The sequence below is a fragment of the Anticarsia gemmatalis genome, chromosome 1 (assembly GCF_050436995.1).
Source record: "Anticarsia gemmatalis isolate Benzon Research Colony breed Stoneville strain chromosome 1, ilAntGemm2 primary, whole genome shotgun sequence".
NCBI classification, from domain to species: Eukaryota; Metazoa; Arthropoda; class Insecta; order Lepidoptera; family Erebidae; genus Anticarsia; species Anticarsia gemmatalis.
The window spans coordinates 7,421,142-7,436,420 of NC_134745.1; the positions used below are offsets into that span (position 1 = coordinate 7,421,142).

General features: G+C 36.2%; 2 protein-coding genes and 1 long non-coding RNA gene across 3 annotated transcripts in view; 1 reads left to right on the forward strand and 2 right to left on the reverse strand.

Annotated features, from left to right (window-relative positions):
• The window catches only part of Roc2 (Regulator of cullins 2), a 36,080-nt gene that overhangs the window by 10,229 nt on the left and 10,572 nt on the right, over positions 1–15,279 (forward strand). The gene's annotated exons all lie outside the window — the stretch shown is intronic.
• LOC142973758 (facilitated trehalose transporter Tret1-like) lies at positions 379–6,849 on the reverse strand. The gene is made up of 4 exons (XM_076115755.1): positions 6,367–6,849; positions 3,196–3,654; positions 2,356–2,478; positions 379–1,818 (listed from the first exon to the last, which is right to left on the reverse strand). Exons 1-4 carry the CDS (start codon positions 6,439–6,441, stop codon positions 565–567), a joined length of 1,911 nt encoding a protein of 636 aa, XP_075971870.1. The 5' UTR covers positions 6,442–6,849; the 3' UTR covers positions 379–564.
• LOC142983177 (uncharacterized) lies at positions 14,211–15,163 on the reverse strand. The gene is made up of 3 exons (XR_012960039.1): positions 15,056–15,163; positions 14,522–14,639; positions 14,211–14,281 (listed from the first exon to the last, which is right to left on the reverse strand). It is a non-coding gene; the product is annotated as an uncharacterized LOC142983177 (long non-coding RNA).

Sequence of the window (15,279 nt, forward strand, 5' to 3'; positions counted from 1 at the left end):
TATTGACTCCATAATATACGAAGTCGTCACATTATTGTGTAACGGAAGATCAATTTACAAAGGTACCTTAAAATAAAATTATTTGGTTACTAAAGTACTTATACAGATTTGTCATGATCGATACTAAGATTACACTACAGACATCTAGCTTTTTAACCAGATCTACGGACATTACTGTACAATTGATTACATTATTCTATTAAGTGAAATTGTTCTTTCATAAAACTATTTTACAACAGCTATAACTATGAGTGAATTGTCTAAAACAGATCCAATTATTTGACTATCGAGGAACTAAAATACATAATAGCTGACATCCAACTGTGCTCTAAACTACTATTTTACATCTAAAGGAACTGTTCATAGACATTTAAAAGCAACATTCTAATTTCCTATATTTACATCTATAACAAAATAACTTATGGCTACATTCCCAATCAGTCTTCAACCAGCACTGATATTCAATGCATTGCCTATTTTACATCACTTGCTTATTTCCATTCTATAACACAGACATTTCTAGAATATTTTGGAATGTTAATTATTCCTAGTTAACGTACTCTATTAGCACCCATTTGGTATTTGCTTGCTGCTTAGGTTTCGCACTCTGCGTGAACCACCCGTTAATTTTCTTTCAATCTCCTCTAAACTTTTACCGCGAGTTTCCGGCACAAAGAAGATAACAAAGAACAATCCGAATAAACAAATAATGGCAAACAACCACACCGTGCCGGACATATGAATAGCATCAATAATATTGTGGAAAGTTTTAGTGACAATAAAAGTGCAAGTCCAATTGAAACCAGTTGCTAAAGATGCAGCGGTACCACGGATCTTTGATGGCAAAATTTCGCCCAACATGAGCCATGGAATGGGTCCAAAGCCAATAGAAAATCCAAGTACGTAAATAACTAAGCAAGCTAGCGGCAACCATCCGTAGGCAGTCACGTCAACACCCGAATCCTTTATATAGAAATAAGCTCCCAAAGAGACGAGTGTAGTTATCATGGAAACAGAGGAAATGTACAGTAACATTTTGCGACCTAACCGGTCAATTATAGCTGTTGCGATGAATGTGGACACAAAATTGACTACTCCAATAATGATACTAGATAAGTTTTCATCCACACTGCTTCCGGACATTTTGAAGATCGATGCGGCGTAGAAAATGATGGCGTTTATTCCACTCAACTGTTGGAACAACATCAATCCAAGTGAGATGAGCACCGAAGGCATGTATTTGCGTGTGAACAGTTGTCTTAAAGCGTTTCCTCCAGCTTTATCAGAATCGGCTTGGGAACGGGTCAGGTCTTTCATCTCTTTGTCAACATTCGCCCTTTTTCCTCTGAGCCATTGCAGGGCTTTACGAGCATCGTCAGGGCGTCCTTTTGAAACCAGCCAGCGTGGAGTTTCGGGAGTCAAAAGCATTAGGAAGAAGTAGGGTACTGGTAGGGCAGCTCCAAAGTATGCAAGTTTTGACCAATCAAGGTAGCTACCGACGAAAAATGCCAACAGGATTCCAGTGTTACCAAAAGCAGTAGGTAATAATCCAAACGCGCCTCTAACTTCAGGTTGCAATGTTTCTCCGAGGTAGACAGGGAAAGCCAGGGATACGACTCCTACGCAGACTCCGCAGAAGACACGTCCAGCGAATACCATCAAAACATTAGTAGCAGCAGCTATTAGTATCCATCCGAGAAAGAATGGAAATGCCATCCCTATTATAGTCCATTTTCTTCCAATACATTCAATCAGTGGGCCACCAGCTACGCCGCCGACCAATGCTGCTAAAGGCATAAGACCTCCAATCCAAGTGATCTGTAGAAGATGAAAATTGGTTATTATATAATGATTTTGTAACATTTTCATTGTTTTGAAACACAATAAACGATTCAAACCTAATAAAATCTATACTTAATATTATAAAGCTGAAGAGTTTGTTTGTTTGTTTGTTTGTTTGTTTGTTTGTTTGTTTGTTTGTTTGTTTGTTTGTTTGAACGCGCTAATCTCAGGAACTACTGGTCCGATTTGAAAAATTCTTTCACTGTTAGATAGCCCATTTATCGAGGAAGGTTATAGGCTATATATCATCACGCTACGACCGATAGGAGCGGAGTAGCAAAGAAAAATGTTGAAATTTTAACCATTCTCTCTTATGTGACGCAAGCGAAGTTGCGCGGGTCAGCTAGTCGTTAATACATTTACAGCGTATTAATACACTTGTTTAAATTTAGTTCATTTGGTACGAATCAACAAATATCACTTAAAAAAGGGTTTACTAAAATATTATCAAATTGCCTCTACATATTCTTCGTATGAAAATACTTTCTTGAAATATTAGCAGTTGAAACTTACCTCTTCTTTGCTTATTTCGTTTCCGTGAATCGTTCCATTCATGTTATCCAATGCAGGTGAAGTGTAGCCAGAACTGAAACCGACGATCAACGATCCCATCGATACTGCAAATGCGGCCAAAAGCTAAAAAGAGAAAACATACAGTTTAACAAAATGTTTGACAAAACTCACTAAAGTGATTTATTTGGAGGGCACCTGCGGAGACACCACAGTTGGCATTATCACAAGCGTCAATAGAACTTTTTTATCACTGGACACAATCAGACTATTTTTCCGATGCACGTTTTCACGCGAACTTTATCCAGAAAACTATGAAGTTCCGTGGGCGGCCGGCTTATATTATGTACGTTCTTATATCTACATATGTATTATAAAATACACACAGTTTTCCAAGTTTACTAGAACTGTGTACCTACTTAATACATATCGCGAGGCAAGCACACACTATAAAGTTTTACTTCGCTTTATGTAAACAAAAATAAAACTTACTGCCTTTCTATATGTGTATATAGAATTACATATCAAGTCAGAAGGAGAATACTTTTTAATTATCATCGGAGCTGAATGCCAATATTTAATTTTGTTTCAAGTATCGTTCTCGGGTGTCGGCTATTGAATGAGTTGTTCTTCAATAACACAAAAGAAATATCAGGCTATTATTTCCATTTCCTATTGATTCAATTCTTATCAAAAGCGGCGATTTTATTACGCGCAAGAAGGAATATTTGTAAATAAAAACTTCTACGAATCTCCGAACTATCCGTGATTTTCCACTATTATTTATTTGCAATAATGGTTTTCTCATCTGAAGTTATTTCTAGAATGGAGAAAGGTACTTACTTGTGTCCACAGATAAAGCCGCTGAGTCGTCGGCATGTACGGTGGAGCTTCCCCATTGATTGTGAAGTCTTGTGTCACTTTGGTTCCATCCGAGCTTATTTGTTTTACGTAGGGAATTGAATTTCTCAAATTCTCCTCCTTAGCACCCTTGAATTCCATCTCCATTTTGTACTTGAATTCGTTCCCGAGACTGATCTGACGTAGTTGCTGGAAATGTCTGCGAGTATTCTCGAAGGAATCCTGTTCGTCTTCACTGCTGCTTTCAGTAGAAACGTGCTCAGGGATCGTTGCGTAATTTGGTACGAGAGTTCCCTGCGAACCACAAGTTGTTGCAAGGGAGGTGCTGGTCGTGGACGCTGAAAGCGTCGGCTTCGATGGTACTCTACTGTACTTCGGTCCACGTGACCTGTACAATCTCTCCTCGTCGCCCTGGCCGCGACGACTCTGTTCGCTCCCACCCTGTAATGATACAATCGATTGTTATAGTTTTTGTTTACTCAAATCCCATTATGCTAAATTATTTTAAAATAATAACACACCAATTATATAATTGACTGAACACTCAGCTTCACTAAACATTACTGGACTATCATCCGCAAACATACCCCATTTTATTATATCCGCTATCTAATGTAGGAGGTCAGATCAAGAAAACAAATTGCTTATTATTGACCACTACTTATCATATGGCCGCTGCATGTTTTGATAAGCTAGCAATATGCGTAGTAGGTGTCATGACCCGCTTCGCACATCGAGTCCTGTGACTGACACATCTTTATAAAGGATCTTAAAGTTTTAAGATCATTATCGTCATAACGCTCGAGCCACTGTTTAAAAGAAGCCACTACTGGCCTCACTTGATGGTAGAGGGGTTATCGTTCGATTGTCCATTAACTATAATGATGTTTATAAAACATTTTATAAACACTTCCTTTGCGTATCATAGCTACCTGTAATTGGTGATCCGTATTTGTATATTCTGTACTAACCATTTTGACTGATGTCTATTATTGAAGATTAGATTAAATCTACCTACTCATATTGGAAAAAGATTAATAAAAATATATATTATATATTATATGTTTATTATAGATTATATGTTTGTATCTAATTAAATATATTATATCGTTCGTCTTTTAAGGGAATACAAAGTACCTCAGATTTAGTATCAACAAATGTGTCATAACATTTCCATTTCCGTGGTTTTTTGGCTTTTAAGTTCATGTTATAAACATCTCAACTTAAACATCATATGCATCCAATATCTCAGCCTTGCTCAATATATTTATTAATTTATTTAATTTTCTTGAATTGATTAATATTCACGAGTGAGTCAGATCCAATGTTTTTATTCTTAAAACCTTGACGTTTGTTATGTCCTAGAATTTTATCTATGATAATTTCCAGTTACATCTCATTTGTGGAAACTGCTACTGTTAGTGCTTTTTTATTAAACTGTTTTAAACAATGATTTATTAATTTAGATGAATTATTTCAATCTATGTGAGTTTATTAAACATTGTCTTAGATCACAAGCGGTAGTTTGACGTGATTGACGTAAATGTCAAGGTTCACGGGGTCGGTCACGTGTCTGCTATGATAAGTTTACCGTAGGCCACGCTCAGGCCAGTGTGATGTTTGTTTATTTTCTTCAAATCAGCTGGAGTGATAATGAATGCGCGTGCATCCCATACCGCTCACCATATTAACTATAGAAATCCTAATTAAATTTCTTGCTATTAGATATCTATCATCGATAGAAGCTAATTAAGATAATCATTGCCTTGAATTTTGAACTGGTAGAGATATTCGGGATAATTGAGTGACGTTTATCATTCATATCGGAACTCTTTGATTGGTAATTCTAACTAAAAAGTTTCAAATACAAATTATTTGTGGTCTGAAAATAGAAAAGTACGGTAGAGTGGGTTTGCCATTTGTTTGTCCTAACTTTACGACCCTATTGGTTTTCCATAACTCTTTCTTCCTATCGATGACGTCAGAGCTGAATGAGTAAATAAAAAGTTAATACATCTTTAAATCTTTAGCAATCATGGATAACAAAATAAAAAACAAATACTCCCTAGATGATTTGTGATGCTGCTCTACAATTAAGGAAATCTACTGGCTAAGTGCCGGTTAAGCTTTACAAACAGAATAATCATAATTATTCATCCTTAACATTTTGTATTTCGATAAGTGAGTTCTTTTTTTTCAACTTTTTATGTCATTCTTTTCGTAAAGTTATTGGATTCTAATTAAATGCAAAGCTACTAGTAGGTACTAGTGGCGCCACATAGTTGGCGTAGATTAAATTTATAACAATTTCAAGCGCCATCTATTGGTTATACTGTGAAGCTTTTAACCACGCGCTAGGCTAAAATTAAATGAAAGGCGGCTCTACCACTTCACTGCGCGTTGATGTCGCTAGTTTGATTTGAAGTGTGCCACGAATATTGCAAAATAAAATTTATGATCAAACTCGAGTCTAACGTCAATTATGTCCTCCAAGTGTAACTAACATGACCGTGTAATGGAAATTTAGAATTAATTCGGCCGATAAACTTTAATGTTTTGATAGAGCACGTGCATTAGTTTGAAAAGTTGACACAACGCAAACAAAATAGTCATTTAATTAGGAAAGGTCGTGATGGTTGTATTTAATAAAAAAAGTTTGATATTAACCCTAAAGTGTCATCTATATGTACTATTGCGTCTGGCATTGCAAGGCCGTCTTGATTCAATACGACCGTGATCGCCGGTAGCAAAACCGGCGCTGCGTGCGTTTTCGACGTGTCTTTGTAACTTGCATTCTTTCACATCCGATCATCTATTTAAAGACTTTCTAATATGTTTTAACAAAAATATAGGTTTAACAGAAATTCATTTCATATCGTCCCTTAAACCACTTGTTAAGTAGTGTCTCTAACGGTTGCTAGGCAACCGGCAGCATCGACCGCGACAGACTGTGTCAGCTGGTTGTACGCGGCTCCGTTTAAAACCTTTCCAGAGCTTTCTACGAACTCTCGCTCATTGCGACACTTCAAGTTATTTAAGTGATCCCTAAACGTTCACTAAGGTAATTTTAAAACATAATAGAAGGGTTTTTTTAATGGTCAATTATCAATTGGTGTGTTAAATTAAATTTAACTAATGTAAATATCCACTTACCATTTCGGTGGAGAGCTGCCGGAGGTATCCCATGATTTTCCCCACAGCATTGGGGTTGTTTTTATTGAAACTCATCTTGCCGCTTTCACTTAGACAATGATTGTAAACTAATCAAGGGACGTCGAAATGATAATGTCTATGAAATATAACACGTTGTATAACAGTATACTGTGATTGTTCTTTAAACTCCAGGTTCGAGATGTTGCCGGTAAACAGTACACATCACTCTAAATACTAGAGGATGTAGCCCACTGCCTAGGCTCTAAATCACGAACAGTATGGCACACAGTTATTATTTGACACAATTATATTGCTCATAAAAGTTTTACTTATTTTGTTTATAGTTCACTAAACTTGTCAAACTTTGTATTTCCCGCTAAAATAGTCAAGTGTGCACAACACTCGATTTTTACAATTCTGCACAAGATTAAATGTTGGCAACGCGAACCGAATTCTTCAGCGATCGAGTTATCTATTGAAACTTGCAGATGGCAGCGCAGTGTTTTATATAGGAAGGTTGCCGGTGGCGGCGCCACCACCCCCCGCGCGCCGCGCGCCTCTCTCTGTGTGTGCGTGCACGTGCATGTGTGCGCCGGTGTTCACGTAGACGTATGTTCAGTGCACACACACTAAGGCTATATCGACTGTTTGCAACTGAATTACTTTGAATATTTGTATAGTTTGTTAGAATTTCAATAGCCAGTTTACGAAAGTACACGACACTCGTATGATCTGTGCTAATGAAAAAACAATATTCTGGTGCGTAACTTCGCTTTAACAAAACATATAATTTAGTATTAGAAGTACAGATTATTTTATTCTGTGCCCTTTTCATTGCAAATTTATTCTATAGTATATTAACTTTAACATAATAATTTATTAATTCATTCATATGTTAATTTACATCCGCGGCTTAAAGGAAATACCACTGAAATTGGAGTAGAGATAATAAGGACTCTACTTCACTCTACCTCCTAACATTAATTACCTACTACTATTATAACTGAACCAAATAGAAAAAAAAATAGGGTTCTACAAAATTTCATCATATTTTTTTATACATTTCATCGATCAGATTTCATTGATCGATTATCCGCCATTTGAAAATCATTATGACGTGATTTAGAGACTAACAAAGAAAATATACCTATCAATTATAAAGTGAAATTCATCGTTTATGTGCATTTTGATATAAAGTAGCTTGGGTCCGATTTGTTAGTTACCATGCGATAACCGGTCGGAGCAGTCGACGCTACCGGCTTCAAGCGGGGGCCTGGCCGGATCCCGTAGTCAACCTCGCTTGCCTTTGCTTAGCCCGTTACGTTTGGGGGTGTGTCCCACGAGGCGATTCCACACCTTACCTTGGTAGAGTATGTTTACTATTCGCACTGTTGAATCTTGACAAGCATCTTGCAGAATTCCTGAAAACCAAATCTACTTACTATTTCATGAGCGTCACAGACAGTTTTTTAATGTTATCGCTATATACCGTGTAGTGAGTCCAAAGGTATAATCTATGGAGAATTCGCTAATTTCAACATATTCTATTGCATAATTCCTCCTAAAATTTCAATTAATAGTATTTCGTTGCGTTTGGGCACGTTTTATAGCTATCGTTAAATATATTTACATACTTATCACAAAAGGAAAAAAACGACGAAGTTTTTTTTTCCTTTTAGTGGAAATATTTGGCGGGTGTGTCTTATTGCAGATACCTGTATAGGTATTTCCAATAATAGCTGTTGGAATAAGAGCTGGTCGCCAGTTTGGCCGACTGCGGTTTTGCGGTGTGATACCAAGTGTATTGTAGTGTCGGTGTCGAACAATTGTAGGCGGGTCGCCGACGTCACGTAGTCCAACTGTTTGTCCGTCGCATTTTGACTCGCTTGATTAAACCTGATAAGTCTGCGGGACATGTTTGATAAACAGCCCCAAATGATGACGCGTCTCGGTGTGATTCAGCGCATTTCCAAGATTACGTTTTATTACACGCTTATCAATTTTATTTAGGTTAAATTTTAAGTTTTCCCCGTCTGTTACTGTCTTTCAGGAGAAATGAAACCAACAAACATGAAGATATTATTTTAATATTATAACTAACTTATGTACTTACAAGATTAATGAAAATAAATAGGGTGTGAAATCGATTTCAAATATCAGCATTATTTTCTATACGGAAACTTAAAAATGTTGCAATACAAGGAAAATGTACCAAAAAATTATCGGATCAAATCTATATGCAGTTTAAATATGTTCATGTATATTACAATACTAGGTAGTTACAATTTTTAACACTTATGAATTTCCATGACACGCCTTTAATTGATCTATGTAAAATTGTTTTGCAATTAACTCTACATATTGCGAACATCTGTTGTTGAGTGCACGCGTGGAAGGTGTCACGTGCGCTCAGAGTACACTCTCAGTACCCAAGCACAATGTTTGGGTGTCCTCTGGCTGTCTGTCTCGGTTCTCCCAAAAGTTCACCGGGTCCCGCCCCTTTACGCACACAAAGCAAAAGCTTTCGCGTCATACAATCATACGTCACACCGTCCCGCATACGCGGCGATCCGCACCGAAAATATAATGTGGACGTGACTCTACCAATGTTCCTCTTAAACTCTTACATCATCCATATAGGCTTCGGATTTAAACGCAAAGCTATAAACAACCTGTAAATAAATTGTGATTCATTAATACTAATTGCGATTGATATTATTTAAGTAATATGGTGCATCAGGTACACTATTTTCCATTACATTACACTTTACCAATTTTCCTTATTTACATCAGCAATTTTATTGCTAGTCAGTTGTACAAAGTTACAATATTTTGGTCAAAGTTACGTCACTGATTCTCGAAGGCCCGTCGCGATACTGCTGACACACAGACGCACTTGTGTAAACTTACAGTGTTCACAGGGCACGCACCGTACGCACACGTCACGGAATCAAAAATGTCTGTGGAATATTCCACGAGGCACCGGCGACGGCGAGCCCCAGGACAGATGAATTTCTCGAACGTTCCTCACCGCTTTTCGTCGCATGTGCATTCATGGGGCGATCGCGTACACGCTATATCGATCGCAGTTTCAAGTTTACTCAGCATTGACATACGAATCGATATTACCAAGACATTGAGACTAGTATCGCTTGATGCAGTTTATTTATTACGTCAATATTAATATGGCAACGTTGTGAAAATTACTGTACCTTTCCTAGACGATACGATAAGAGATAGCAATAATTCGTATATAATATATGCAGTCAAATACATCACGCGTCTCATCCATGTGGAAGTGTTTTATCTTATCATCGTTAAATCTAGATAAAATTACGATTAAAAGTTTCCATGCAGGGGGATGTTGCGACATTTAGATGCATTTTTGGTAAAACCTCATTTTACATCACTGTTTAGGGATAATCCATGATAATATTTCCTTAAATATATAAAGCTAAGTGTAGCAAATACGTGAGGGAAAAGACGTATGTTTGTATGATGGGCGACGGTTAAGTTAACGGAATTTTGCCGTATCATAAAGGTGCATTTTTGCATGTTATTAAAAAATACAATAGTGCCACCGTGCACCGTTAGCCGCAATGAGTATTTTAGTGTAGAAGTTTCTACCGGTCGATAGCAAAGTATGTGGGGCGGTCGATAGTCCTTCTAGATTTAGCCGGCTATTTAATTATTGAAACTAAACTACTGTTTACGTGGAAATGCAATTATACGTTTAAATTGCATAGAGTTTTTATCTCACCTTGATCTATGGAAGTTAACCGTTGTTAACATTTTATATTGTTTAATTGATTTTGATTAGAAATAATATAATCTTCACGGTTTTAATTTACCATAGTGTTGTCATACATCAAGTTCAAGTGCATATTGAGTACAAATGCATCTACTGATTACAAAAAAAACGACAATATAATATTTATTATACAATATTTTTGTTTTAGTACACATTGTGCATGAAAAACGTAAAAACATAATCAAAGACACATCTAGAACCGAGAATATGAAAGGAAACGTCGAATAAAATATGAATAGATGCTTTATCACATGATTTATTATAATACAAAGATTCATTATATGAAAACGAAGCCGGTGTTTTACTTGAGTTCGTTATATAACCTGTAGTGAATGAGTCGTTTGTGTGTCCGCAGAACACGTAGAAGTGGGCAGACGGCCGACCTTGGCGCAGATGCGGGGTTACTCAGGTCAAACTGAACACACCCCCGTCTGGCTACATAGTACATCTTAAGATCACTATTTAGTATAATAAATATAGATTATTTGTTTTGATTCAGAGTATATCGTTGCCAATCATTTCAGCTGTGTGCACAATCTGGTGGAATATGTGGATCTTTAGTTTTAAAAGCTCAGCAGACTAACCCCAAAAGTAATTTATTTAAGTAACGGTTTCCTAGCTAGTAAAGTACATGTTAAATGATTAAGAAGTAATCAAACTTTTCGCCATCAAATACTAACATCGGCATCATATTTATAATTTTGTAACTTCCTTTGTCATAGTTCTTACCACGTTAAGCGATTTCCCGAGAACATTCAAAGGAATTTTATAAATTTTTGTTAATCGTTAATTTTATTATTTGGTGTTGGTAAAGTCAGAAATATCTTTAAACAGATGTAAATGAAAAACTTATTGACGTATAGTTATTACCTGTGAAATAACGAGTAACATACAACGTTAATGCATAAACAACAATACCATCAATTTACCAGAGATAATATTACATTATGACATGACATGTAGCGTTAACGTCGACCCTGACCATCCTCAATGTATTAATAATATATTATTTTCCTTCATTCAAGGAAACCTTGTAAATCTTGTCATACACAATACTTAAAATATTTTATTCTCCCGAAGAACTTATTTTATCAATGCGTCTTGCAACTTATCATGGTGAACATAGGCATGACGAGATAAGATTTTAGTAGAATTGACCGGAAAATCGCTAATCTGCTCTATTGTATGCAAAGTCATTATAATGCACATATTAAGTTTATTGTAAACAAATGCACAGTACTGACCCTTGAGTAGCAAGCTTAGTGCGTGATGCGTTTTGTACAATACCTTTAGTCTATTAAATATTCTTATGAGGCATCGCGTGGCTGTATGTCGCATCGTATTATTATGTGCATAGTTTAAACAATAATTGTAGAACAGTATGGCGCAGTGGTGTCTGCATTAATTCCCACACGAGTTGTATTATATATGCTATGTAGATCGTTCCAGCGATAGTCCTACGCGATTCTAGATTTGACTTTGAATTCCTCAACGCCGTGCACCGCAGAGCTAAATAAAGAAAATACTACAGTTCTATTTGCGTAGTTCCTGCATGGTTCATGTTTAACGTTGCACGCTACTGGGCTTATCAAATAAGTTGTTTTCGTATGTAATCTTCTCTACATTTTCTCAAAATTAGAACAAAATATAGAGTTTAATTTCCCTTAGCAACAAGAAGAACTGCAATATTGCATACTTAAGTATAACTAGCTAAGGAAATTGAGTCAAGCCTACTTGATATTATCAATACTCATTAAAATAATGTTTTATTCACAGTTAACTGTGCATTATAAATAGAACATTTTGCATTTAATCAGCGATTGAAGTGCCTTTGCCGATATAATTATGGCATTCCTCTTGAAGAACTTTAGTTTGACAATGGGAAAATCTTTAGAGGTATACTTATGTGATTAATTGTTCTGTCTAAGCCTTAAACCTTTTCTAATCTAGCCACGAGTATCCGTAATATGTCAATAGAATATATTATTGTAGCCCATTGTTCGCCACTAACACGCTGGAGAGACAAGTTGTCTTGACGTGTGTGGTCTCTTGTTCATAGATAATGATGATAATTGTACAGCATTTATAATACGAACAATGCGTTTTGCCCTTTCGTGAACGAAATAATTTATGTCGATGCAGGGATCAAATAAAAATTAAGAATATTAGAAAATTGATAGTTAAAATCCGGAACAATCTTTCAAGAACATTGTTTAGTTTGTTCAAATAACGTCAAAGTGTGTTTTTCACACAAAATTTGGACTTTGGACGTTTTTTTGGGGTCCGACCGTATTAAGTACCGGAAAATACACTGACGTAAACCGGCTTCGCGAAAAGAACCGAAGTGCTTTTTCAATTATCGTTTCTATAGTAATGACGTAGCTTTGTAGAATCGTATACTTTGTACAGGCCTATTTCAAAGTTTGACAAATACACGTAAGAAAGAGCCTGTTATTCCTGATGGTTTTGGCAGAAATGTGCTGAATACCATTTTGTTACTAAGCGGCTTTTGCGGCAAGCTTTTTGGCCATTTTGTCAAAAGAAATGCAATGACGATATTTGATAAAGAGTATTCTAAGTACCTAGCCCGAACTTGGCCAGCGCGGCGAGCTCAATACCTTACCTCTCCGTCACTCTAGGAGGAGATATCTAGGCTATTAGTGGGACAGCACTCCATCTAAATCATTTCACATGATGCAAATGTGAAGAGAAATGTATGCCTTACAGTAATGAGTTGCATCGATCAGCGCACGAACTCGGCTGAAGGTGGCGCCAACGACCGGAATGCTGATTACCATACAAGCATTGATTAAACCCTTCTGTACCTACTGTAACACATTTCTCTAACCTTTGTTTATTACTGTGGTCTCGCTGTAGGTACGGATATTTAATGACTATTGAGAACGAATTGATTTAGCATATGGCGTATACTATTTGATCAGATAGTATAGTGGTAGATAAAAATATTTTGACGATTTCAAATACTTGTAAAAGTTTATGAAATAAAGCATATTTGACTTTGACTTTATTTGACTTTGATCTGTTCCTGTCAATATTTCTTCAGCTTTATGCTTGAGACATCAATTTTGAATGATAGATGATATGCTGTTTTATACATAACTTGTTCTCTCTGTGACTTAGGACCAGTGGAATTAGAGACAAAGAACCCTAAAAAGGAACCTATTCTTAAGATTCGAATACATGTTACGATTTCAGCGGTTTCTCAAGAATACCTTCTATTTAACAGTTCTGTTATTCATTTCAGGGGTGCACCCTATGATTAAAAAAATATCGTCATAAAATGTATAAGGAAAATGTCAAAATAACCACTTTTTGCTATCCGCAGGAGGGAAAAGTCTTTCTCTCTTTCTTTGTGTTTTTGTATTTGCATTTTTGGTACTTTTGATCTTTGCTCCTAACCTTCCGACCTTGTGTTTCTCAAGCATCAAACCAATTTGAATATGTATGCAAATGTTCGCGGTAACTTTTCGCATGACAGGTTTTATAAGTTATGGATACTCGAATGTAAACCTTGAAATACTTTTAACCTTGTTATTGCAAAGTCATCTATGGTCTATTACACAACAGTTAAAATCATATCCATTAATATTAAACATACATTCATAATATCACGCCTTGTTCCCATAGTCTGCCCAACAGAAACCCCGATTGTCGGTCTATTTCGCTTTCATAAAAAAAGCTAATCGAATCAGTCAAAGTAGGCAGAGAGAGTGATAGCATAAATCCACAGATTAATATAATAGGAATAACTCCTGGTTCCTGAGTACATTTAGCGGTAGTTTATCTATTCAATAGTGTTTTTTCTATATGAGTTTTAACGCTATTGAATAAACTACCGCTAAATGTACCTCAGAAACCGGGGGTAAGTGAAGTTATATTGTAAAGGATGACCTTATTACTTTATTGAACCATTACCAGCAAAAGCAATTAAATAATAAATCACTATTGATTCTTGAAATCTGCGTGTGCATAAATGAGTATTGTATAACGATGTACATATAATAGTGGGTATTACGTGTGTATACGTGTTTGCAGTCAGCAGTCTTCAGTGTTGTGCGTCATCAGCCATGAGCTTTCGTCCATCTGTTTGTTCATTAATCAGTGTTTAATGTTTCATACCTACTCATTCGTCTTCTACAGCCCTTTTGGGTAAAAAGATAAACAGTTTCCAAAAAAAATACTTGAAACCATTTTTTTTTATTACAATTCACAGTAAAGTGTTAAAAAGATTTTCAATGCAAATTGTTATGTTACGTGCGGGAGATTTGTTCATGATAATTTATACAGCAGCATGAAATTCAAATGCTTATAAATTATACTTACTTATCCTTTTTGAAATGCACCTTTTGTAAGGTTCGATAAGTGACACCTCGGTACTTAATATTTCTCGATGTCATCTCTTGCATTGAGATATTTTTCTTAAAACATAAATTACTTCTCACTGAGACGGAAGAAGTTCCAGGAACCGACAAACATGAGAAATAAATGATAAATAATTTATATGGATATTAAAGTATTGCGATATCAGGAACTCTAACTACAAAGTAAGTTGAGATATAAAAACAATTGGACAGGTACCTGCAAAATACATAGGCAGAATAAGACATTAGGTATGTCTTATTCTGCTGTCTCGTGCTTGTGTTCCAAAAAACGTAAACAAATTCTATGATAATTTAAATTCAGTTCTGTAACCGAGAGTAGGCCAACTATATTTGTCGGTTCCGAATAAAGATCGTAGCAAATCTAACGGGACTTGATACGTGATCGCGTTAGTTGCGAAACTTATTATCTATCGACTCGATGTTACTCATCCATACGTCTTTAAATTTGAAATATAACCCATTTTCTTGTACATACGTTTTTCCTTTCATAATTGTGTATTGCGTGCACACACACAAAATGTTATCGACTCCTGCGTCCGAGAGGCTGTGGCCTGCAGCGACCTCAGTGTATGCGCCAAGGAACTGATGGAAAAGTACTGTATGAAAAATGCGCGAACCAACGTGCAACGCTCGCATAATGACAGTTGTTGCCAACATTTTTCACTTTTTATTAGGAGTTTGCATGTCTCTGAAAGACTT